The 27,358-nt window shown below is 37.0% G+C and overlaps 1 protein-coding gene across 12 annotated transcripts in view; it reads right to left on the reverse strand.

Annotated features, from left to right (window-relative positions):
- The window catches only part of TCF4 (transcription factor 4), a 414,802-nt gene that overhangs the window by 26,602 nt on the left and 360,842 nt on the right, over positions 1-27,358 (reverse strand). For all 12 annotated transcript variants that reach the window (XM_081315673.1, XM_081315672.1, XM_081315669.1 and 9 more), the window contains 5 exons: positions 26,206-26,338; positions 23,166-23,233; positions 20,798-20,876; positions 18,323-18,399; positions 15,929-16,132 (listed from right to left, as the gene is read on the reverse strand). In XM_081315673.1, coding sequence (XP_081171799.1) covers positions 15,929-16,132; positions 18,323-18,399; positions 20,798-20,876; positions 23,166-23,233; positions 26,206-26,338 — 561 coding nt within the window. The remainder of the gene's footprint in view (positions 1-15,928; positions 16,133-18,322; positions 18,400-20,797; positions 20,877-23,165; positions 23,234-26,205; positions 26,339-27,358) is intronic.

Raw genomic sequence — 27,358 nt, forward strand, 5'->3', positions numbered from 1 at the left:
TGGTGAAACTTTTAGAGACCGAGTGCCCAAAGTGCAACCCAAAACCCACTTATGTATCGTCAGGTGCCAAGTGGGCGTGGCCCACTGGGTGGGCGTGGCTGTGGTGGTAACGGCAGACTGGGTGGGACTAAAAAGTTCAATTAATCAATTCCAACTTTGTGAGATCTTTTTTTTCCTTGCAAGAAGTTGAAATTGATTCATTGACTGAACCTTTTTTTTTTTTGCACACGGCGGCAGAGGCCTAAAGCAAAAAGGTTTTATAAAACCTAGCTGAAGGCCTAGGACTGGGGCGATGGCACATGTGCCCACAGAGAGGGCTCTGTGTGCCACCTGTGGCACACGTGCCATAGGTTCGCCACCACAGACCTATACCATCTCAGACAAGTGACTTTCTAGCCCAGGGGTGTCAAACTGCTGGCCCACGGGCCGGACACATCACGAGGAAACTGCACCCATCCCATTGCCAGCAATGAGGGGAAAGCTCCAATACGTCACGCGATGTTGCAAGTTTGACATGTCTAGTCTAGCCTCTTCTTAAAAATCCCCAGTGATGGAGCATCCACGATTTCTGGAGGCAAGCTGTTCCAGTGGTTAATTGTCCTCATTATCAGGAAGTTTCTCCTTAATTCCAGGACGTTTCTCTCTTTGATCAGTTTCCAACCATTGTTTCTTGTCCTGCCCTCTGCTTTGGTGAATAAGGTGACACCCCCCCCCCTTCTTGGTGGCAGCCTCTCAAATTCTGGAATACTGCTATCATGTCTCCCCTATTTCTTCTTTTCTTTAGACTAACCAAACCCAAGTCTTGCAGCTCATAGTCAAGTGATCGTCCACTAGGACTCCAAGGTCCCTCTCACAGTTACTGTTTTTAAGCCAGGTCTCACCCAGTCTGTACTTGTACCTTTGATTTTTCATGCCTAAATGAAAACTTTGCTTTTCTCCACACTGAAACTCATTTGTTTGGATAGCGCCCATTGTTCAAGTTTGTCAAGATCTTTTTGGATCCTGAGTTTGTCTTCTGGAGTGTTCGCTACTCCTGCCAGTTTGGTGTCATCTGAAAATTTGATGAATTCCCCTTCAATTCCCTCATCTAATTCACTGAAAATGATGAAGAGTACTGGGCCTAAGACGGAACCTTGTGGTACCCCTCTGCTTCATTCTCTCCGTGTGGATGTGGTGCCATTGAGGACTACTCGTTGAGTATGGTTTGCCAGCCAGCTATAGATCCATCTGGTGGTGATGTCTATTCCATCATTTTCTAGTTTACTAAGGAGTAGGTTGTGGTCTACTTTATCAAATGCCTTACTGAAATCTAAGTATACTAGGTCCACAATAAAGAATTCTATTCTATTCTATTCTATTCTATTCTATTCTATTCTATTCTATTCTATTCTATTCTATTCTATTCTATTCTATTCTATTCTATTCCATCCCATCCATATTCTATGTCACATAACTGCATGTTTGATTTCTTTACCACTGGTGAAACACTGGCGCAAAAGGTGTAGCAGCTGCACTCAATGATTTAGTATGTGAAACAGAACCATTCAAAGATCTGAAAAAAAAAACCTGTAGTCTGTCCTTTTCTCCATCTCTCTTCTGTCTTTGTAATTTAGAGTCCCAAACTCACAAGTAGAAGGAAGAGCATTGGTAACTGAATTTCTGAGCAATCAAGAACCTGCTAAGTTCAGCTGAATCACAAGTACTTAAGCAAACAACAGATTATTTTCTACATCTTATTTGGCTTGGATATCTTTCGTGGCTTGGTTATCTTCTTGAATGTGGATTTTTCTTATGCATATATCTATGTCTCTGTACTCTGCTGGTAGACTACATCTGTACAAGCAAGCACAAGAAGCTTATTCATATTAATTATTAGTATACATATTTGATACATGAGATCATTTTGCCCCAGTAAACAGAGAAGGAAAAGTTGATGTATTCTCCGTTTAATTATACAACCATTGACACAGAAAACTGTTTAGGTGTCTTTCAATTGTAAACTCCTCGTGAAATGTCAGTTATACCTGACAATCTCAAAGGGCTAGATTTCAGTTACAGTAACTCTGCCTGCTATCTGTTATATCAAAACAAAGAAACTTATTTGCTCTAAAGCGGGAAAAATATTTAGTTCTAAAAGTACATCTTTAAAAGTGGTAGGAAATACTCATCCAAATGTTAACTTTTATTACACCCAGATGGGCACTCTGAAGTTTGTGAATTGTGGGCAGCAGATAAAAGCTGTAAAAAATTAAAACAATGGAAGGTTTCTTATGAAGTTATGAGAAGTGTATTCTGCTGTTGCTTCAAGTTAACTCTTTCTTTCTAAGAGAACTTCAAAAGTATTCTGATTTTTGCAATGTAATTTGAGAATTAAAACCAGCTCTCTGAAGAAAGCAAATGGGAGAAAATGGGTGTACCTTTGGAATTTGGCATTCTCAACCAAAGAAAATATGGCAACATTCAATTACTGAGCGCACAACAGAATTATACAACTCTCAGCCTGGGAATCTACATTCAATTCTATATATGTCAAATAAGCTCAATTAAGCCCCCAAGGATGCTTTTTCAAAAGGCAACTGGACTTTCCGTTTCCTTGAAGATGTTTCACTTCTCATCCAAGAAGCTTCTTCAGTTCTGACTGAATGACGGATGATGGAAGGATTTATATTCCTTGCAATCATCTGGTCATTAGCACTCTTTTTGAGAGTCGTTGAGGCCACTTGGAGGTTTATCTGTGCCCTCAGGGTCATCTGAATAATGCAAATGGATTTGGAACCTTGGAACGGCTGAAAGGACTGTGATAAAAGTCCAGTTGCCTTTTGAAAAAGCACCTTTGGAACAATCATGATCTGGATGATTGAGAATCTCCACAGACATTAAGCTCCATTAAGTTTAATGGGGTTTAATTCAAAATAATCACCCACAGTTTTGCAACTTGAGACTATAGCGTCAACCTACCATATGACTTACTTCTGATTGGAACTACAGAAATAAAGAATTCAGAATGGATCTCTAGCAGCTTTAATCAATTGGCTGTCAATGTTTATTTTAAGTTTCAGTCTCTCTGACATATTCAAGGAGGGTAAGAGAAAACAGAAATAGATGCAAGGAAAGGAAACAGGAGAGAAAAACTAAGCAGTAAAATATTTTTAAGGAACAGCTAAGTTTAGCATCTTTCCAAGCATGTTTGTATTACACAACAATATACAATTAATTTTTTTTATTATATTTGGTTTTCAAAACAGAACCTTGTTCATTGCCCTCTTGTTCCAACATTATATAGGTAATCTGAGCGATTTTCAAGGTTTTTCAAGACAAAAATCGCAAAAAAAAGGTCTTAAAATATTCTGAAGGAAAAATACATGAGCAAACAATGGGAAGCACGTCACCTTGGTGGTTAGGCAGATATAATGTGTGTTTGTGAACAAACCTTCACAGATTGTTTATTGAGGGACATTTTCCAATCATTTAAAAAAAAACAACCCAAAGATTCCATGGAGAGAAATGCTTAAATCTCTCTCTAAACCACTGATGTCGTAGGCTCTTTTGTCTGAAATCCACCAGGGCTGAAAACCAAAGCAGAACTTTCGGATTGGAGGGGGGGGGGCAGAGGAGGAGAAAAAAAAATATCTCTAGGTCCAACAAAAGAAAGTTATTATTGGACTTTCAATGATAACTAGCAAAATGTGCATTTTCTGCCAAAACTGCTGAAGTAGGCTTTTTCTGTTGGTTTTCTCCCGATTTCCACATTCAGAATGCACTGGGAAAAGAAATTGCAATTATGCTACTATCAATCAAAGAAGATGATGTCAACCAGTATGTAGGTACTGGATTTCTGATATAAGCAGCACTGTAAAACATGCTACAAAAGATGTGACTAATTCATGGTAAAAATAAATTTGCTAGTCTCAATCTTATTTGCCATCCCAAACCAATGCAAAACCAATTCTAAAGTACAAAAACCTGAAACAATTAATATTGAACAGAGAGTACCAACTTTACAACTAGGGAGAAATTTCCTGACAGTTAGAACAATTAATCAGTGGAACATTGACAGCCAATTGATTAAACCTGCCTCCGGAAGCTGCTCCAACACTAGCAGTTTTTAAGACAGGACAGCCATTTTTTCTGAAATGGTATAGGGTTTTCTGCTTGAGCAGGGGGTTGGACTAGATGACCTCCAAGGTCCCTTCCAACTTTTTAATTATTATTATTGTAGTTGTCGTTGTTGTTAACTGACTTCTGCAAACCGCAGTTGCTGCTAGAAACATGGCAATCTTCATAGTGGTTGCCAAAATTAGGTCTGCGGAAGGAAAACTGTAATCTCTTGCACAGAAAAGTGATTACAATTTGTCACAATCAGGTTTACAAACGGTAGTGTAAATAAACACAGATTACTGATTCAGCCTCTATATCTAGGCATATAGCGTACATGTATGCCTGGCATGGGATATGGATAGGATTTCTAAGGATCTGGGAGATATTTTGATTTGATAACATATTTGAAAAGCAATTTTTCACATTTTGGAAAATACCTGTAAGCAGAAAAAAATATGGAAGATTCCTGTGCACATGGTAGTCTCTTAACACAGAGATCCCCAACCTTTTGGGAACCAGGGAAACGTTGGGAAACGTTTTTCCCCGGACTGGAGAGTGTGTGGTTTTGTGTGCTGCCTGCATCCTGTGGATGGGGCTTTGCTTGTTTGTGTGGCCCGGTTGCTGGCATGCCGCGGCCCGCTACCGGTCCACGGACCGGGGGTTGGGGACCCGTGTCTTAACAACAATGTAAAATGAAATCCAAGTGGACATAATAACGAACAAGGAAAAGCCAGGAAAAAAAAGAAAAGGCAACAGAACACTGAAGTATATTACAAGATTCCCAGATCGCCCAAATATATAAGCTGGGTGGAAAGCCTATTTTATCTAAAGGCCTTACAAACTTCCAGCTTGTAATAAGAGAATAACGAAGGACACCTCAGCAAAGTCAGGTTCTCACACTCTGCGTGCATATTGTTGGTTCAAATTATTCACTCTTATTTAACCAAACTGAAAGTCTTTCATCTCCATGCTATACAGTAATAGTTTCCATATGACTGGTGGCTAAGCTATAAATAAGATCAAAAGCAAAAGAAAGGACTTCATTGTAACAAGGGGGGGGAGAGGGTGTGTGAGTCAGTCTGAGCAGCATTAAATCAAGAAAAAAGAGAAAAGTTTTAACAGTTTTCTTTTAATACAGAAAAGTACCACAGGGTTATAAACAGCTTCCTAAAAGCTTATGAAAATACATTCTGTGAGTAGTGGTCATATGCAAAATCTATTTAGACCTAACTCAAAACTGGCAGAGCAGAGGTTTAGTCTGTAAGAGAGAGCAAGGAAGAATGCCACGTCTTAAATCTAGGCAGAGACCAACTATAAATGGGGGGTGGGGTGGGGGGGGTGGATGGGAAGCGATTCTTGTATTCCTGCATGCTCTTAAGAGAAAGCAGCGTGGCACTGCTCCATATATTTCTCCATGCTCTTTCTGTTTTGTTTTTAAGACCAGGGTGGGTGGGTGGCCTCTGGCAATCTTAATAATAATAATAATAATAATAATAATAATAATAATAATAATAATAATAATAATAATAATAATAATAACAACAACAACAACAACAACAACAACAACAACAACGACTACTCAACACAGACCCATGAACTCCAAGTAAAAGGATGTTTTATTTGGCACTGCAAATCAATTCAATGGCAAGAGCCAACTTGCCAAAACAATTGCTAAACTGGAGTCCCTACTGGACAAACAGATGTTAATAATAACCCACGGGAGGAAATGCATTTCCTCTGCGTTTATACAGCAAATGGACAGTTTTGTAATGTTTTAATACATTAGAGGAGAGCTTTGTCTTTCGGGATGCTATTTTATGGAAAGATGCTCTCTCAAGTCTACCGTTACTGTTCATTTCCTGTGTTCCAAGAACATATTAATGGGGTATTCTGGCATGCTTCGGATAGCACACAGGTTGCAACAACTGTTGTGTTTGAAAAAGTGAGGAAAGCTATCATAGGAAACATAGCTTTTCAGCTGTCAGTGCAATAAGAACAGTAATGTTCTGCCTATAGGGATAATTATTCATTTTATATACTGGTGGAATGAGGAGAGGTTCAAGATCTGAAAAGCAAGAAGGTTAAGGATATTAGCATTCAGCTAAGAGCAATAACCCATTGATAAAAATAACTGAGTAAAAATAAACCATGAAATTATGTAGCTGGTCAGATTATCCTCACATCTCAGCTCATGTCTCTTCCTTTATTCCCCACTTGATTTTTAAGCACCTGTTGAATGGTGACCTCACTTCTACACCTTGTTATTCAGACATTTTACCAAGATGGCTTTTTAAACAAAAGCCAGCTGTTTCTCATCTATTCTACAGGGGGAAAAGGCATCAGGACAGTGCTGGAGGAATGTTAACTCACAAGCATCCATTCTCCAATAACTTTCACACACCCAGCTGGACAACAGATCCATCTGTAGGTAGAAAAACATGGATCATGGGCTAATGTGAAATTAAAACTTGGAAATGGAACACTAGTATTTTAACAATGTGCCTAATTAGGTTGTTTGAAATGAATGAAATCATTATATTAGGATTTTACGTGTCTTTAAAAATAATGACTGGATTCCCCTTTTCCCCCAATCAACAACATAAACCTTTTTTTAAAAAAAATCTTAAGTATATGTTATAATTACACAGAATTAGTAATACTAACTAAATTAGGTAATCCTTAAACGTATAAAATGATTTGCTGCGGTTGCTTTTAAAATGCTCATTGTAATAAGATGCTTTGCCTTTTGTGAAAGGCTTTTTTAATAAAAAGGCAGCATACTTGCATTGTTATGATAATACTAAATAGAACATATAAAGAGATTCTTATATTAATTTAGTGAAGATACAGCCTTTAAAATAATTTTAAATTTGTTTCTTCTTTTGATTTGGATACATGTGCCAACCTGCACTCCAACTGCTACAATACTTCCTAAGGGTGAATTATAAATTAATGTTTAAATGTTTAAATAAAACATGTCTACAACCAGTTTTTCTATATGTTGTCATGCTGAAGAAGCAATAACATTAACAGCAGCTTAAATACTAACTTAAGAGCAGGTTAGATTTAAGGATGTTGTTCCATAAACAGAATAAATTCTATTCACAGCATCCTAGAATGGCTGTTAAAATGAAATAAGAAATGACTTTTGCTGATTTTACATTCTCCATAAAGTTTTATGAACCATTTTTCATTGCTGTGGACCAATTTTGGGATGGAGGAAGTTGCAAATGAGGGGACAATTTAGATCTGAGAACTCTACTAAAATGACTCCTGATGTATTCCCTAAATTTCCTTTTCTGTCATACTCAAAATTGCAATTTGACACTCTGGAAGAGCTTTGAAGGGAGGCTGTTATAGTCTTCAGTTCTCTGAAATACTATTTCCCCCCTATAAATGTCAAATTATAAGAATCTTCTTCAAAAATTATACTTGGTGCACCCTCAACTTCTGAATTAGGTGGACAGCAGCCAAAATATGAACCTTTTGTGAAGATGCTTCAGTGCGTTACTATATACTGTATTTCCATGGTTTTTAGATGCCAGGTAAAAATATTTTCATTTATCCAGACTAGCTGTTCTCAACATAGGTTTCTCCAGGCATACTTTTCAGTAGAAGCCATGGTAGTATCATGTACATCATTTTGCAGCTGACATAAATTATGTAGTTTGTGTCAGTCATATTATCAGGTGAGTGACATATAATATGTAACTTTTACCACTTGTGCAAAAACATTATGATGTACTTGCCCCACCTTGCTTTCCCCATCAACCCTGATCAAGCTGGGGTTGCTGGAGTGGATCATACCAAACAACCGTCTTCCAACAACCTTAAAAAAAGACTGTAACAGACATGCAATGCGATCTTAAATAATTGAGTTCTGAGTTCTCCTGCCAATATTGTGATTTTCAGCGATCTGTTTCAGGTTCTGTAGGTGTCAATTACAATGAACTTTATAAAGTCATTATTTCAATGACACTATGCACCCAGGCATCTTCACCTCTACGGCCAAAAGCATGCACAACAGGTTGCATGCATGGCACACATCAGAGTCACTTTGTGACTGCATGGCAATGTAATTAGTGAGTAGAGATTGGACAGCTGGTATACTAATTCAGGTGAAAGGAGAGCAAGGTGATCATTTATGGTCCTGGCTACTCAGAGATGGTCTCTGAATAAATAGGGAAAACGCTATCAGAATTACCCCATTCCATTTTATGTTTGGTGTGGGGAAAAAGATTAAAGTCACAGTCCTGGAAGCTCACCAGCTATAAACTAGATGTTTCTGGGAACTAGTTAACTACTTTCTTTTAGAGAAGATTGTCATTGGAACAAGGACTGTTACATGAATGAGCCTGTGGCTAGTAATTAATCCTGCAATCTTTTGGAATGGTAGTGCAAGTAAATATGAGTTAAAGGCTGTGAACAAGAGTAAGCCATAATTTAATACTCTCACCGAAATCCCAGAAATGATTCTATTTCAGAGGTTAAAGAACGCTTGGTTTAGAACTGCAGTACTGTACTATCATTTATTCTTACTGTATTAAGATAAAAGTGAAGTAGCTCCTCTCATCCACTTACTCATCCCCCTCCCTGCCCAAAGAAATGGAAAAGAAAAAAGAAGGAAAGATGAGATGGAAATTATCTTCTGGAAGAAAAAAAGAGACTTCCTTTTACTTGAATAAAGTATTAGGAAAATGTAACTGTCAATATAGAAAACATAGTTTTACCATTGGATCAGCAAATAAATAAATAACCCTGTTTTCCCAAACAGCTTGTACAAAAGAGTAGATTCAATGTAATCAGACAGAAGAAGGTGGTTAAAAATGTTACCAATACTCAGAATTGGGTTAAAGTTGGGAACAAAATTATTGAAAATTAAATATGAAACCTAGGATTGCACAAGCTTCCTTTCTGACTGTGTACCCAGGAAAATAAAATGCATCTCCATAGGTTTTTTTTTGGGGGGGAGCTACCAAATATTGTAAACTATGGATTATGATAGGGGCATTTTGATTTTTTAAAAAAATAAATAAAAATCATCGTTGTTCTGAAGAGGCTTATAAGGACTGATCAATTAGGAAGAGAGAAAGCCCTAAATACCTAAAGGAGCTAGATAGAGAATTGAGGGAAATATGACAAAAGTCTATAAAAATCTAAAAAAATTGTCATGTACAAGAAGGATAGGTCTTACCCCTTTTTTAAAAGTGAGATTGGGACAAAGACTAACAGATTAAATGAAAATAAAGTAGATATGAAGGAATTTCCTGATGGTAAGAAATATTAAGGGGGCAGGGATGGGGACAATCTACCTGCAAATGAGTTTATGCTTATCTATCAGGGGGCTGGTTGATTGTGGAAAAGCGTACCAAGGAAAGGACCGGCCTCGCTGATGTGAAAAGTCCCTTTTGGCCAGGGGTAGGCAACCTTGGCTCTTTTATGACTCGTGGACTTCAACTCCCAGAATTCCTGAGCCAGCAGAGAGAATTCTGGGAGTTGAAGTCCACGAGTCATAAAAGAGCCAAGGTTGCCTACCCCTGCTTTTTGGCCGTTCAAGGTTTCTAATTTGAAAGACAAGATATATAAGTCAGTGGGGTGTGATAGACAAAAAGGGGAAAAACCTTTACAAATGTTTTTTTTTTAAAATTCTCACTAGATACGGTTTGGGGAGGTTAAGTCAGAGACATCATTCTTTTTATTCTCTTTAATGTATTTTTCCTTCCTGTTGTTGTTATTGTTATTCAATAATAAAGTACAGCACATTGGTTTTTGTTGGGCTTGTTGTGTTGGTTGTTTGACAAAAAAAAATCTTTCTGTAAAATTACAACCTAGGCAAAAAGAAAAATCAAGTTATTTTTGATATATTTCTCCTCCCATAAGCAAGAGGTCCACAGCTGACAAAGGAAGAAGGTGTATTAGTGGGCAAAGAAACTCAGCCAGGCCGTTCTGAACAAGCTTCCGGTCCATACCTCCCACTGCTACTTTATTTACTGCAGCTGGCCAACGTTTTATTGCCTGTTTTATGTATTAAAATTCAAATGTGGAAAACATTACCAGTGTCCTGCTTGATTTCCCTCCCCCCCCTCCATTTAACTTCCTTTTCAGCATGGAATGTATCAAATGGTCAAAGGCTAACTTAAGACTGACTCTACTCAAAAACTATTTCCTTTGTTCCCGTGTTTTTACTTCAAAATTCAGACCAGTTTTCCATAAAGAAAAAAAATAAAAAATAGCAGCAGCGCTGATGCTTTCTCGCAAGTTAGAGTTTCAGACAGGGAAGAACTTCGCTGGTGAATGACCGAGAACCTCATTTTTTCCTCTGCAAAGCAGTTTTCGTGACGGGTTTTTTTTTGGGGGGGTGGGGTGGGGTGGGGTGGGAGGATTTCCAACATTTTGGTTCTGATGTTTCCATGGTAAGTGTTCATTTGTTTTAGGCTCCTTTATTATTTTATGAATTTTATATAAGCAATGCTTCATGCTTTATTTGTGGTGTAACCAACATTCGATAATCAAAGCAAATCAAAGCTACAAATAAGTTTCAAATAACGATTCTGCTTTTGGAGGAAGTCAAACTCATTGGTCAGATATTTCCATGAATGCTATATATATGTGCACAGCAGACTTTTCTAGGGTCCCCTTCCCTGCCCCCAATCTTTCTTCAGCTACATCTGGCATATAAGTACATAAGAGGGAAGTATATATTTATGGAACAACTCTCTCTGAAGTGATGCCCTGGGTGCATGTTGCATCAGTTTAACATATGCAAAGCAAAGCAAAGAAAAAAAAAACAAAGGGAGGGAGGGAGGAAGAGGGGGGAACCCCCTCCTTTTCTCTCTTGATTGAGAGCAGATATACAGGAATAGTTGCAAGTCGCATATCTGGCTTTTAATAGAGCCAGATTTATACATTAAAGGCAGTATTTGAATATGATATGGTATATGTGGCAGAATTTCCCCATTGCTTCAAGTTCTATATATCCCAGAGCACTGAATACATCTCTGACAGCGAAGGTAGCATACATTACAAACCAAACATCAGAGAACAGTCAGCCCATGCTACAAAGGAACAGAGTCTGTATCCAATAGATGATTCAATGCATGGTCCGATTCTTGGCAGGGAGAGATAAAATGGGTATCTTTCTGAACGGTGAACTAGAAGCAATCAATATTCAGAATGCTTTTGTGTTGTTCATAAGCATCAACGTTCCACTTTTATCTTTTAATAATGGCTTGCTGGGGGAGGGGTAGTGGTTAATTTTCAGAGGTGATCTCGGCAGAGTTCTTTTATGGAAATGGTCCTTTCTTCTCATTTTTAATAACAAAGCTATGTATCAAAGTTAATAAGTACCCCAAATTCCATGTTTTTCATCCTAATATGATTTAGGAGACAGAATACATCACCAGACCTGACTTGGAACTATTACACCAGGACAACATGTGGCACATTTGGACCATGAAAACTAAGCTCAGGTTGGAATTAAGTGCAGAAGGATAAGTGCATTATTTACTCATCCAGTTGTTTCCAAGTATAGTTTCTTGATGTTTCCAGCCTTTCCCTTAACTCAAGAGTTCCCCAACCTTCCGGCGAGGGGAGGGAGGGGATTTGTTTCACATGGGCACGTGTGCGCAGCTCCATTTGCGCAAGTGGCGGGCACGTGCATCTGCCGCTCACACAAATGGAGCGTGCACATGTACCCACTGCTCACTCAAGTGGGGATGCGCGTGTGCACTTGCCCGCCATTTCTGCAGCCCGGGGGTTGGGCACCCCTGCCTTAGCTGACTAAATGCATAGAGGGTATTCCATTGCTATATTATCAGGATAACAATTTCTGGCCAGAACGTTACATCAAATGGCTCCCTTTTGCAAGGTCTTCAGCATTCTTTCTTATTTTTGATAACACTTGTTCAGAATTCCCTAGCCTACATATCCAGTGAAACTGAACAGGTGCAAACTGTCTGTAACTAAAGAGAGATTTAGATAACAATAAGAATGCAAACTGCTCTATTACATGTTTTATATTCTCTCAGAGCCGTAGATTTCTACAATGCTGCTTATAAGAGATTTGTTATTTATCTCAGAAAAAGAAAAAAAAAAAGGAAATGAATCCAACAAGCTACCCACAAAATGCCCCATGAATCAGATAATTAACTGGAATGATCAGCAAGACAGAATCTTTAATATGCAAAAACAGCTAAAATGGACTAAAAGTGGCCAAATTTAGGTTACAAACATATATTCTAGAAACCTGTAATGATTGTGAATCATTAAATACAATTTCAGACAGGTGCCATTACGAAGCATATCAATATAATTCATCCTGGGTTTGGGGGGGATCCTACCATTTCTTTTTATAGATTATTATTTCCAGTGCTGCTTTTTTTGTAAAAGAAAAAGGTGCCGGAACTCACACATGTTATACAACCCGCCTTGCCTACCCTACAAGGTTCTATCCAAAAAAGGTGCCGGAACTCCGTTCTGAGCGTTCTATGACAAAAAAAGCCCTGATTATTTCCTTAACAGAGCACTTAGTGATCTTATAGACCTCGTTACTTGCCGTTTTTGTTTTTCTTCTACCAAATAAAACAGTTTTTGTTTCTACAGTTCCAAATTATAAATACCCAGTAATTATTTTTACAACTTGTCCAGTTGAATTCTGCATAGATAAGTTCCTTTCAATTTAGATATGATGAAACTTGTCAATTCTGTTTTAATCTTTATGCTAAATCTACCTGAACACGTCTATCTATCTCATCAGGTCCAGCATAAAAGGTATATTCTGGGTCCATCTGCTAATGAATGAGTTCCATCTGACAAGATCCAGACTATGTGGCTTTTCTACGGTAGCTCCCATCCTCTGGAACATCATTGCCCACCCCGCCCCTCACCGCCTGTTAGTTTTTAGGAAAGTCTTAGGTATGTGGTTCTTGCAGCAACTTTGGGAGCCAATGGGGAACCTGTGCAATGGTTATATAGGTAGTCCTTGATGTACAACCACAATGAAGCTCAAAATTTCCATTGCTAAGCAAGGCAATTGTTAACTGAGTTTTTGCTCCATTTTATGACCTGACTACAATTGTTAATTGAATCACTGCTGTTGTTAAGTTAGTAAGACAGTTGTTAAGTGAATCTGGCTTTCCCATTGACTTTGCTTGTCACAAAAGATGATTACATGACCCTGGGACACCTCAACTGTCATAAATACATGCCAATTGCCAAGCATCCAAATTTTGATCACAAGACCACAGAGATACTGCAACAATTGTAAATATGAAAAACGGTCATAAGCCACTTTTTTCAACCACCCGCAATCAGGGTCAGTGATATTGGGGGAGGGGGATATCAATTTGATAGATAGAGAAAAATCTCCTGCAAATACACACAATTGCACCAGCAAATATTCATAGCAAACCTATCTGGGTTGTTGAGAATGACCATTCAAGCACATGATAGTTTTCAATAGATATCTAATTGCTGGTTTCATATCAGCATCATAAATAAATTAATTAAGTGATTATATTCAGCATTTTGTAAACCTCCCCTCATTCCTTATTTCTAAATGTGTTAGATCTTTAAATTTTCAGAATTCTTAGTCAACATGACCAATGGACCACAAAATTAAAAAAAAACATTTTATTGCACAAAGTACCTTTTCTTTCAATAAGCATCCAAACAGAGGTTACTTAAACAAAATATGGATATTAATATATCCTTGCTTATTTTTTACATTGTGATTACAAGCCTTAGTTTCAACCTAGTTCTAGTTAACTGCTCAGTAATAAACTCTTTGGATTGTTTTTAAATAAGCCAAAATCCGTTATCTTCAGATCCCCAATAATTAGTAACAACAATAATATCATCCCACTCTAGAGAGATCTTATGAAGATCATGTCAGAAAACTAGATCACTATGAAAATGTGTTATTATTCACTTGCTTTAGACATATTAAAACATGTATACCATGGAATTTCTCAATCAAATTAGAATTATCAGAATGTTTTCATCTGAAATTTGCCAGGTATTTATCATCCAAATAATTTAGACAAGTTATTTCCATCACCCAAACCCTAAGTAGTAATGTTGAAGAGGAACCTGATTTACTACAGATACACAAATTATAGCTATTTTTTAAGATTATCTATCCTGTCTGACTCTTAAAACTGTTAGCAATAATGCATTTTAGCTGAATTCAAATATAGTATGCTAGTTTGAAAAGTGAAAAGGTAAAATAAATAATTAACATTATAAGGTCTGCTATTCCAACTCAAACAATAGATTCACATGCCAGTTTTGTACCCTGCCATCTCAATCCAATTATTCTAAATAAAGAAATTAAGATGTCATTAGGAGATTAAGTGAAGTTCTAAAGAATGGGTAAGGGAGAATTTAGCTTTCTTAAGCATTCTGTTCTGTACTAATACATCGGAATGTTTAGATATTATCCCAAATCACATAGAAACTGCTTTATGTGAGTAGCTGCTATATAACTGGAGTCAGGTTTAAATGCTCAGGCATACTTTGGATACATAGCAATGTGATCAGTGAAACTGCTTGAGAAAAAAAGAACAAAACATGAACAAAAAGCAATGGGATCATCACCAAGAGTAAGGAAGACCAAGATTTCAGTCCTGCAGACTAGAATATCTCTAATTTAGACATTAGGAACAAAATCTGTTTTAGTTTGGTGCAGAGAACCAGTGTTCACGGGGGTATATGTGTGGTTGAGATTCATGTTTCCAAAGTGCAGAAAATGTCTATGTTAAAAGGCAGTTGCTCCCCAGGAACTCACAGCAGCAAACATAACTTCCTCTCCTCCAACGTTTCCCCGCCGCCCTTGGGGTAGATTAGACGAAGAAAGAGCAATGAGCCCAAAGTCACCCACTGAGCTTCCATGGCTGGGTACAGACTTCACTCTGAATTTCAGAAGTTCTAATCCAACACCTTAAACACTGTAACGCTTTTGCAGCCAACAAGATAGGAAGTCTCCCTCTCACGCTCCTAGTCAACGACATATTGTAATGGTGTGTGGAATGACTTTGGGAGGAGGGAGGAAGAGATGGCGCCTAGGGAACAATAAGAAGGGCTAGCCTGAGGTTGCATAAAGGGCATAAAAAAAATTCCTATTTTCCCAGGCTGTAAAAGAGAGGGTGGGAGTTTTCTACTTTCAGACTTACAAGTTTCTGTAAATGCAGCCTTATAATAGATGACACTTAGCTCCTCTTCTGGTGCTTCCTTCTAGGCTGCCTTGGAAGGCTGATACTTACTTTTCCCCTTTCTCTTTTTGCACGGATAGGGAGACTAAGCTCCTATCCAATGCCATTCTTTCCCCCATTTACAGACTTTGACTGATAGGTTTAATTCTAGAAACATACCTAAGGATAAGCGTTCGCATTTCCTCCCCCATCTTGTATTTGTGCCAGATATAGAAAGAAGCCAAATATATTTCAGCTAAAATTATTTCAGAAATAAGATTTTAGGAAGGACTAATGCAACAGATTAGCAGCTTCTTGCTAAGCAGCTTCTTTAAAAACATGGGCTGAACATATCCTAAGCATAAATCCCATGACTAAAAAAACCCAACAACCTATACAAGAAAAATCAAAGAGATGCATTTTAACATATGCTATGAAAGAGTAATTATTGCTTATGCAACAGAAATAATAAAGGTAGTTACTTTGTCATAAGTACTACACTGCCTTTCATTTCTGCAACTCTAAATTGTACTAGATTTAAAAGCTTAGTTAAAAAAAAAAGTTTAAAAATCCCAACCGTGCATTATTGAACATTATTTTTTAAAAAAAGAAATCTGTGGTGTTGAATCTTCATGGCTTACCATTAGCGAATGTCTATTGGCTGAAAGAAGGCCTGTCCCATATCCTGATCCAAGACCTCCCATAGCTCCATTATGAGAAGGGCCTATTAAGCCATGGAGGTCACTATGACTACCAGGCATGGCAGTTGAAGGCCCCACTGCATGGTTCCGGAGAACATGAATAGCATCATCCAGTCTTTCCAAGCGGTCTTCTATTCGGCTTTGCTGATAGTTCATGAAAAAAAAAAGAGAGAGAGAGAGGATCAGAAAATGTAACAGGCTGATTCCTGTTTCAGGAGAACTCACAGAAATGCATTGCTACTGCTCTGTGTCAGGCAGTTGAACCAGAAGACAGTTGCTTGTAGATGGGCTGCTTTTGAATCGGTTTCAACTTTATTAAGTGTTTTGATTATTATTTTTTGCTTGCTCACCAAAACACTGTAAATGAAACAACTGACATCCTAAACTAGCCTGCTATGAATGCTCTGTTTTCATTTTCATGGGTAAAACAGGCTCACTGACTCCTCATAAACATAACATCTATAGCACATTTGCTGCCCCATGATCCTGAAATATTTTGCGTCAGAAATATCAAATTGCCATGACCTTTTAAATTATTTCTGTATGCTAACTTCTTATCCAAAGCTTATTTACTTCTCAATGCTTTAACTGGAGCTGTGAAAATTATTAGGTGGAATTCTATGATCAAAACTAGCCTGCATTCGGACATATATTCCAATATTCAAAAAGGAAGAATAAGAAAAATACAGTTATTTTAGGGTACAATCCATTTACAGCACAGGTTTTAGAACAACAGAGCAATTTAAATAAGTTAAATTAATACACTGCTGGCTGGGGAATTCTGGGAATTAAGCTCCTAAGGTTGAGAAACACTGGTTATCTATCCTTGTCTGCGATACAAACCCTCGTAGGTTTTTTTTTAAAGAAAGAGTCCCTTGAAACCACCAATAGTTTTTTGATTATTTAAAGTGCAAAGAATTATGGTGGGCATTGTTATTTTTTTAAGGGCGATACTTAAGATGATATAAGGTACAGCAATGTGTCTGGTTATATTCTGCCAAAATTCTTCATTATACAATTCCCAAAAATGTTTCTGAAGTGGCTACATCATTCTTACTGAAACCACATGGGAAAAAAGACTAGTGTCAACATACTTATTTAATATATTATGCAATCCTCAGTGGAAAAACACTACTTAATTTTCACTTAATGGAAATGGTGATGTTCCTTTCTTATTCCAAATGTGGCTTCTATATTAGGACCATTGTAGAACTGAAGCTTCTGACTTTCCCTTAACTTCAGAAATATTTTCTCACATAGCATTGGGGGCATTTGTGGAAATGTATTCTTTGAGGAAGTCAAATCCAAGGCATCTTTTCTCATGACACTAGCTGAGCGACTCTTTGTGTAGTGGCTCTCATTGAAGGCATTATTCATTTCTTCTTCTTGGCAAGCTTTGATTGTTTATATTTGTACTACAAGACCTGGGGAAGAGGCCAATAACAAGTTACTATCATTAACCTAGGGAAGTAGGTGCTCTCTCTTTTTACCATGACTTCATTCTGGAACCCAACATTCCAACTGAACTTGAATTTTTAATTAAGCCCACAGGCTCTCAAAGGCAGTCTTGACAATTTTGATGGGCATGTACACTGAAGAATACCAATACAAGGTTATCTCTTGACAGAAATATTACCATTAGTATTGGCTCTTATACTGATGTTTTGGAAATATTTACTTGGTAGCAGAATATAGCTTATGTAGTCTGATAATAGTTCGATGAACTAATATAAGCTAAGATCCTCTCCATAACTGCAGTACATCATCTCCCCTATGGTTCTAAAAGATATTGAGAAAGTTACATTACTCATATATGTAATGCATTGAAACTGATGAAATAAGTATTAAGAAAAGCTTATTATACTATCTTTTTTCCATATGCAGTTAAGGCTTGGTCATCTTCCTGGCTAAGCAAGATCATCTGTTCATATTTCGATTTTCATATGGAAAAGGAACCCGTTCCCCCCCCAAAAAATACAATATTTACATTCACTGATTAGGCCACTCTTTGATTTTGCTTTTTAAAGAAGCTAAGTTTTACCATCTTGTTGTTTTTGTTTTACATGTATAGATTCCAACCTTACACAGTTAATCTTAGACCGCATGCCATATTTCCATGTGTGGTATTTTACTAGGTAATCATTGCTGATATAATTTATGAAAAGGAGCATATAAAAATCTGTTGCGCTTTATGGGTGGATCTCCTATTTTAGAAATGATCAGGAAAAGAGCGCACTAATTAGTGTTGTGCTCCATTAGGAAAATGGAATCGGAAAAAGTAGACAGCAATACAATATTAACAGGTAATTAATAGTTTGCCATTGAAAAACATACCAAAGAATGTAAGGGACCTTCATAATTGGGAGATGATGATGCTTGCCCTCCATTTCTAGACCAAACAGCTGTTCCTGCTAATAGTAAAATGGGAGTTACCACTGGAACTATGCAAACAAAATGCCTTTTCAAAGACACTGAATAATACCATAGATATGTACATGCAATTTCCCAACAGTCATATTAAACCACAGCTCTTCTGCAGAACTTTGAAAACAAATATTTATTATGCAGCCACACCCAGAAGCCACATCATGTCTCCAAATTGCATGCCAGCATATAAGATTTCATCTATTTTGCAGTTGTGCATCAGAAAGCAAGTGGAAATTCATATATTTTTAAAAAGCAAGATGCTGCTAGTCTAAACATACCAGAAGGCATTATCAATATTTTTCATTTATTATCATCAGAGAAAAATCTAGGGCAGGTTTGTTGGTTGATCTATTGATCTGTATGCAGTGCACAGTTTTTGCTTAAATGTTTGCATTTAATGTATTAGCTGAAGCAATTTGCCTATAAGGGTTCCTAAAATGTAAACTCTAAATTCTTGTAACTGATAGAGGTTGTTCCCTCTTTGTCTTTATTTAAGGCTTTTCAATCAACTACCATCATATTTATTGCTTTTAAAAAAGAATAAAATACAGGTGTCAACAGTATAATATATTAGTTTTCTAAGAAAATCTCACTGAAAATCTAGGATCAGGTGGAGTTTTACAAACTCCTTGCAGAATGGGTTTGTGAAGTACAAAATTTTAGATATTGGAAAAATATTTATGTTTATGGTATAATAATTCACTAATTCTGAATAACTATGAAGACAGAAGACTTTTTCCTATAGCCCATTTATGGCACAGCCTTTTTTCATCAAGAAGAATCATTGGGACATACATCAGTCTTCTTTAACTTGGTGTCCTGTAGTTGACTACATCCCTAGCCAGTCAATAGCCACACACTGCTGTTGTAATACATCATAATTCCTGGCTGGGCAAAATTAACATACATGACAGTAAAATACTAACTTTCAAATTTAAATTAAGGGATTAATTACCCAGAGGTCCTTTTAGATCTTAGATCAAGGGTAGGCAACCTTGGCTCTTTTATGACTCATGGACTTCAACTCCTGGCTCAGGAATTCTGGGAGTTGAAGTCCATGAGTCATTAAAGAGCCAAGGTTGCCTACCCCTGTCTTAGATGATAGTTTATCACTCTGTGATAGTAACAAAAATAATATCATTATGGAAATGGTCAGAATGATTCAGATTGATCTTTGCTGTCAAGATATTTTTGTTGACCTTAAATATGTTTATGGAATAACTATTTAATTTAGATGATATTCTTTTCTTCTCTATTCATTTAGTTATTCTCTATTCATTTACACACACAAGCATATACACACAATCAGTCCCTCAGCCATATAAACTTTGCTGCATGAAATTGAAATGCTTTCCAGACACAAGACAGATCTTCTTGAACTTCAATTGGTATTATTTTTGCTGATAAGATAAAACCTGATAGTAACTCCTCTCTTCCTGCCTGTCTGAACCACAGGAAGTAAGGCTGTGAGTTTGTTAGATTGGAAAATGTAGTGTACATGATGTTATGACTGTCTGCTAAACCTCTAAAATCTTGCTTACTCATGAATTAAATATTCACCCTTTTTAACCTTAGTGTTTATTCTCCAGTACCATGTAGGAATGTTTTGTTTTTTTCACCCTTGGAGCAGGTTGAACTATAATATAGGAATAACTTAATAACGGAAGACGAGACTGTAGATTAGAAATAGTCACACTTTCCTTTTAGCAATTCATATTTCCTCAAAAGGAAGAGCTTAGATAGATGAATCGATTTAGGCTTAGATATATTCAGAGTAAACCAATTAAAATTTATGTGTCATTACAAACTGACAAATGTACTGACTAATTTTAGATCCAATCCAATGTATTTTATATTCTATTTCCTTTGGGAGAACCTAAGTCCAGTAATAGTAATGGTTCCCTATTATTGTTGTTCATTTGCAATAATTCTTGAATTCTTTTCTGCATGGGTTGATTAATCTATTTTGTAACATCCATGTGATTAACGCATGGATTCAGAAAACAAAACAAATGGTCTACACATAGGGATGTTCAGAAACCAAGTTGAGTCTTCAAGCATCAGGGCTGTTTAATATTCAGCTTAACCTTGAGTTATAAAGCATATCTGAACATATTAGCCTGCTCCCTGGAACCAGCCTACACACTTGTAGAGGAGGACAGAAGATTTTCTCTGACTTTCCCAGAGATCTTTAACTACCTTCATACAATACTGGTGTTTTACTAGTAGGCCCCAAGTCTTCCTGAAATGTTAAATAGGTGGCAGTCTGAAATTGTTTCTGAGGCAACTGAACTTTCTGATCATGCTTAAAAGCATCATGTTAAATATTTTCTTGCTATTTGATAAATTAACTGTTTGGTAAAATAATTTTAACCACAATACCTGAGAGAGAAGGGGGTGAACCAACCGGAGTTGAAGGATTTGATGAAAAGCTGTTGTTGGTATGATCTGGAGAGTAAATCTTTAAAAGAGGATGCAGAATTAATCTAAAGTCACTTGGAATGGCTACAGACAAGAGGATTGGCACTTTTCATTATAAATATACTTATGACTCATAAGACAAAAAGGATGCTATGAAGAATATGAAACCACTATGATAAAAAAAACATTATGAAGAAATAAGTCGGTTCTGATGAAGGACAGCTCATGGGACTTTTTTTTTATCCCTTATATTTAATTATCTTAGTAGGTTGTCCCAAAGATGCTTTTTTCAAAAGGCAACCGGACTTTGTTTTTCCTTGAAGACATTTTGTCTTCAAGGAAAACAAAATGCTTTCAAGGAAGATTCACTCAAGATCCACTTCTTGGATGAGAAGCGAAACGTCTTCAAGGAAAAATGAAGTCCAGTTGCCTTTTGGAAAAAAACACCTTTGGGACAACCATGACGTGGATGACTGAGAATCTCCATAGACATCTTAGTAGGGTCTGTATATTCTACAGTACTAAAAATGTATTTGGTATATACTGTACATATGAATGGAAGAAAAATCAGAAAATTACTTCAATCTAAACTAAAAACCTTAAATTATTACAGGAATGAAGTTTTGGAGAAAAAATATTCAAATATAGCATAGTGGAAAATACTTATTACAGCAAAGTCTTCAAAATAGAAGATGGAAAAATAATCCTGACTGGTATGTACAACTGCATATATGGCTGAGTAGGCATATTAGAATTTACAGTTAAGATTCTCAAGGCTTAATACCCTGAATAGATAAAACTTTCCTGACCATTTGGGACCTGATTAGAAATCATAAACATCATTAGACTCTTATCTTGTCAAATTATCAAAACAGACCATTCTGGCAACTCATATTGGCCACTATTTAAGCTGAGCCCATGAACTTTTCCTTAGGGTTCTGCAAAGGCAATTAAATTAATTAACCCCTTGATCATCTCTCAGTTAACCAATGCCTCCAGGCACCAGTTAAAGTAGATTTTGCATTCTATCCATTATATGGGAGTTGTGCTAATTTTTGTTTTTGTAACATACGTTAGCTGGACATGGAAAACATCAATTCTCTTGAGAACTCACTGGAACCCCACTTTCCCCAGAAAATACATTAGAGTGAGAGTTCATTTAAAAAGCAGCGTAAGTTTTAATTTGTAGAAATGCACCGTATATATACTTAATAGATTCTTACCCAAATTGGAGATGGGAAATAAATAGAATGAGTGGCAACTGGAAGTCAAGGCTGACTTTTAAATATCAATCACTGCAGCAAAACAGATTGAGAGGCCCTTTGATCTTTACCCTGACTTCTGGGAATCTGCTTTTCCATATGCAGTGCCTAAGCAGATAGTATATCATCCAAATTACTGAAAGATGTGGACTGGGAATGACAGCACAGTTTCTGATTATAGATTCACCACCCCACCAGGAAGTGGTAATGTCTGTGAAAAGGATTCACAAGCTTGGTCCTTGCCTGCATGGGTGTCTCCAAGGAACTACGCATAGAAAAGCAGGTTCCTCAAATTAGGGAGTTGCCCAAAGTCCTCTAAGGCTAAAAAGGGAAATTCAAAATTCAAAATCCTATTCCATCTCAGTGAGGCTTACTCCCCTTTACTAATGGGAGATTTGAAAGACACAGTTGAAGTAATTTGACATTGAGATAGGGATAGGGATAACATTTGAACACTACCCACCCAGTCTCTAAGATAAATGTACAGCAATTCAAATTTCAAGCAGCTATTCAAATTATTCAATCTATCCAAATTAATTATGGTCATGGCTTTGGCTCAAAGAACTTTACAACTTGTTTCTATGGTGTAAAATAGGCATCTGAATCAGAAAGTTTAACTTTTCCCCAAAACTGTGCCATAGTAAACAATGAGTTCATTTAATGACTGTGTTGTTTGCTAAATGACCATTTTACTACTGTTATGACCATAATGGCTAGACTCCGTTACAATTGTAACTTGAGGATTACCCGTAAATAACATTGATTTAAATATGGTTTAGGCTTCAAATGAGATAAGGAAAGCTGTACTTGGGATCACTACAAAACAGACCTGGCTACTGAATCATGTAACGTAAGTGTCTTTTGATTTTCAAGTGAATGGAAAACTATAAAGCATAGCTTACAATTTATCTTGAATTATCCAGATTTTCTAAAACTATATATACAACCTTAACAAGCTTTTATTCTAAATTATTTTAACTGGCCATGATAGATTTGTGTATATTTGATTACTGATTCCAACCCAAGTTCATGGTATTCCAATCATCCAAAATCAAATACTTTCTTACAGATGCAAGTGCTTTTCCCAGCGCATCGCCTGTCTGTGAACTTCCTGCAGCTCCGCTTCCTCTGTTTGCTGAAAAATAAACCCCAAAACAAAAACAAAAAACAACAAAAAAACACATATGAAGACAAAAAATCTGTTTTCCATACACTGCACCCATATCCATCATTCAGCTGCATTTTAATGGTGAGTTATACTAATCATAATTAGCATTACTGTTATTAATTATGGTGGATTTCATACATCTCAAACATACCTCTCATATTTCATGTTCCAAAATGTTTTTGTTGCAAGCTATTTCAATATAGTCTTCTTTCTGTGGTGAGTGAGATACAGAGCAGTGGGCCGTTGTACAGTATTTATCTGGCATTTTTTTTAAAAAGAGAACTGCAAGGCATCCTAGATTTTTATTTTGCCATTCTCTTTTAGCTAAAGAACACAGGGCCTTATTCAACTGCCTCCAAATGTATAGAGATGGGAGACTGAAATCAACACAATTTTATATTGTGTCCATCTCAAAATAAAAACTTACTCATTGCCTCTACAGTATCCTACCTTTCATCATACTGAGGAAACCAGATGTCTTATGTCAGTCCTTTGAGGCAGATAACATCAGGAAGCAAAGGCCACAAGAATTATTATAATTATATCATTAGAAGGCATAATATCAGAATCTTGAAATCCTGACTGAGATTTTCTTGATCTCCTCTTATACTAAAGGAGAAACCAAACACGACAATCTTGAGTTTTTCCCCTCACCTCCTCCTGCCTATCTGGGCTAAGTAGAGGTTTGTACAACAGTTTTTGAATTTCTTCTTCAAAGCCATCTCCATGCCTGCTTAAAAACCTGGATCAGAATTACTCCAACTAAGTCATTCTGAAAATCTGAAATAATCTCTCACTGGGAATATCTGACTTTATACAGTTGATATTGTGTAGAAAAATAAGAGGGGGAATATTGCTTTGAGCTTCAATACAAAAGATGATATATCATCTAATAAGGAAATAAATAAATTTCACAGCCTGCTTGTCAAGCTCAAGAACCAAGAACAATACATGGGAGTTACTTCTGAATAGTTCCTTTATAGTTGCTTGCCTACAGACAGAATCTTGCCAAACTAAAGCAATATCTGCTCTAACTATAGATATATTCTGTGAATTGCTACAGAGGGTCCAACTGTGCTCTCTTCCTGCCCACCAGATATTCCAAGCTCAATGTCTCTTTGGGAAAAACCCCTCCCTCTTGCATCTCCAGATTACATTCCACTACAATGCTTCATGTAATATGCAAAGGTAACAGATGGGTTTGCATAAGATAATTCAAACATTATTTGAGTGATCCCATTGTGATTCACACATAATGCCAATGGAGTGGGGTCAAGAAAACTGCCATGCATTTGTCTATGAACTCATCAGGAACAGAACTCAACTCAAAGACTTTACCTTTATGGTGTGACCTCAAGGCTTGTGTTCTGTCCAACCCAAGTAACATCATCAAACCCATAGCATGAGGGAGCTAATAATTAAATCCCATCCTTTTAAATGTACAAAAAAAATCTATACCAGAATGTTAAATGCAATTATTTCAATAAGGGTGAAATTATAAAGGTGATATTACAATAATTATAATCCCCATATTTCTGGCATAATGTCTAAATAATCATCTGCATTAATGGATTTGTTTCTGAATGCCCTTTTTATAATTGTATGAAATCTTTTGTATATGCCAAGGTTACATAAAAATTGTCCTATACGTGCTTCACAGTCTTCACTGGCAGGAAAATAACGGTTTTGCAATCTAGAGCTAGCTATACCAAGCCCCCTCCCAAAGAAATTAAAAAACAGGATTAATCTCGGTTTATAAATGCAACATCTAGCCTGTACACTAGTCTCTAACTTGAATGGGTGCAATAAGTATATTCAGGAAATAGAAAACTTAAACCAATTTGATATTTTCCTCAGATAAGATGTACTGACACAGCAGGATAAAATTCATGTCCCTCTTGTGCCATATGACAGTTTAGCACCCCACTGCACTGGAAGCTTAACACACTAGTAAAAAAATTAAGTGCAGTATTATGTGACTGTTCCCATAATAAAATCACAGTAAAACCAAGGCTTCAAGGGAAGGTGCACATCATGTTCCCACTAAAAAAAGGCCACATACTGCTATGTATCTTGCAATTCAAAAATGTCATTTAAAGTGAGAGTAGAAAGTGGGATTAATACATGAATGAGAAGGTTCTTCTGGACTAATCTTTAGCATATGCTACATTAAATCTTTCTTAGTAAGTGGCTGCTTAAAGGCTCTGAATCTTTGAAAACACACAGAAAATACTTTGCATAGATTGAAGCATCACTTTAAGTTAATATCTTCCAGGTTTTTCTTTAATGCCTTCGAGTCTGTGTTGACTCCTGACCACAGCCTGGACCAGTCCCTGTATTTATCTAGGCAGGATTTTTGGAAGTGATTTGCCTTTGCCTTCATCCTGGGGCTGAGAGAACGTGACTGACCCAAGGTCATTCAGCTGGTTTCATGTCTAATGTAGGACTAGAACTCATGGTCTCCCAATTTCTATCCTGCTGCCTTAGCCTCTACACCCAAGTGCCTCTCTTTTAATATCTACCTAGGCAATTTCCTTTTGCTTGTCTGTAATTTTATCTTAGGGTTTTACCAGTTAACAATGATTTTCTGTTCAAGTTTCTGTTTTTTTCCAGATTGCAAGTTAACTTTGGGACAGTGCCCAAGAATGAAATTTAATAATACAAGTTTACTTTCTTGGACAGCAAAATCAAACCAGGCAAATAAAAGGGGCTGGATTATTCGCAGATCAAACTCTAATCCTACACTCTTGTTGACCTGAGTTTCCAGTCAGTATAGCAAGAGCTCCAACCAAATATCCTTTTTAATCTGCAACTACATGAAAAGCAAAGTTTTCTTCTATAATATCTGATCAGCTCAACAAGCAATTTCCCCAGAAAACAGATGAGGAGAAACTGACAGGACTTGCCTTCTTCAATTTAGTAAGAACCCTTCAACTCACCCATTATACTTTCTGTTCCATTTGCTGGAGGTGTACAGGAAGAAGCACTGTAATGGGTTGTGCCACTGCGATGGAAAGTGGACATTGGAGGAAGACTGGAATTGATGTCTGCTGAGGAGTGTGATGGGTAGCTCTGTGGCACGTAGCAGGGAAAGACGACATTTCAGTTAGCAGGTAACTGCACAACAGTTGGTTCTACAGAGTTGCTGGCTGATTTTCTCATTCATTCATTCATCAAATTTATATAACTCACATATAGGTGACTCTGGGCAGCCTCAAAAATTTTAAAAATCCATCATATAATAAAACCCATTAAAAAAACCCATTCTACCCTCCCTGGCAGCAACAACACAATCATATCTGCCACTAGATTGGCTCCCTCTCCATTCATGATCCTCAGGCCTGCTGATGAAACCACTTTTTAGGGCCTTTCAGAAAAGCAGCAGAGTGTAGGCCGGTAACTCGGAAGGATGATGTCCCATAAAGAAGGTCCATTGTACAATGAACCACTGTTTTTAGGAGATCTCTTATTGCCTGTAAACAACCTTGATCATCCAGCTTGGATGGAAAGGTGAAATATAAAAACGCAGTTCAGTGACATCCCTCAGGGGGACTTTTGAGGGGTTGTACCCTTGTTTCATCCCAAAATCTCTGACATGTAGCTGAGAGACCCACAGACGTAAGGTACAGCATGACCTGTACCAGAAGCCCAGCAAAACATAAGAATAGTGGATCAAAGAACAAAACTCCCAAGACTGCAAAAATTGTTCACATTTATGTCAGTGAAGGCTGTTTTAAAGATTGTCACGCAAAGAAGTATCTTCAAAGGAAAACGAAAAAAGAAAGCATCCTCAAGACAGGGTTCTGCTGTAGAGAGTTAGCTCTGCTTGGCCTCCTCCTCATTTTGCAATTAGGATTTAAAGTCTCACACATGTGGTAAAAAAGGAGGTTTTATTTTTAAACCATGAAATGTACAGAGGTGTCTCTCTCTGTGCGTGATGGCCATGAAAAGACAACAGACTTCATTTTTTAATTCTGCTTTTGTCAAATAGCTTTCTTTTAAGCAGTGAAATCCATGGGTCTTCTCTTCCAACAGAGATAAAAATGAGGGTGTGAGAGAAAGTGGTTTAAATTGGTTAATAGTTTGTCTTCT

This window comes from Vipera berus (assembly GCF_964194415.1).
Source record: "Vipera berus genome assembly, chromosome: 2".
Lineage (NCBI taxonomy): Eukaryota > Metazoa > Chordata > Lepidosauria > Squamata > Viperidae > Vipera > Vipera berus.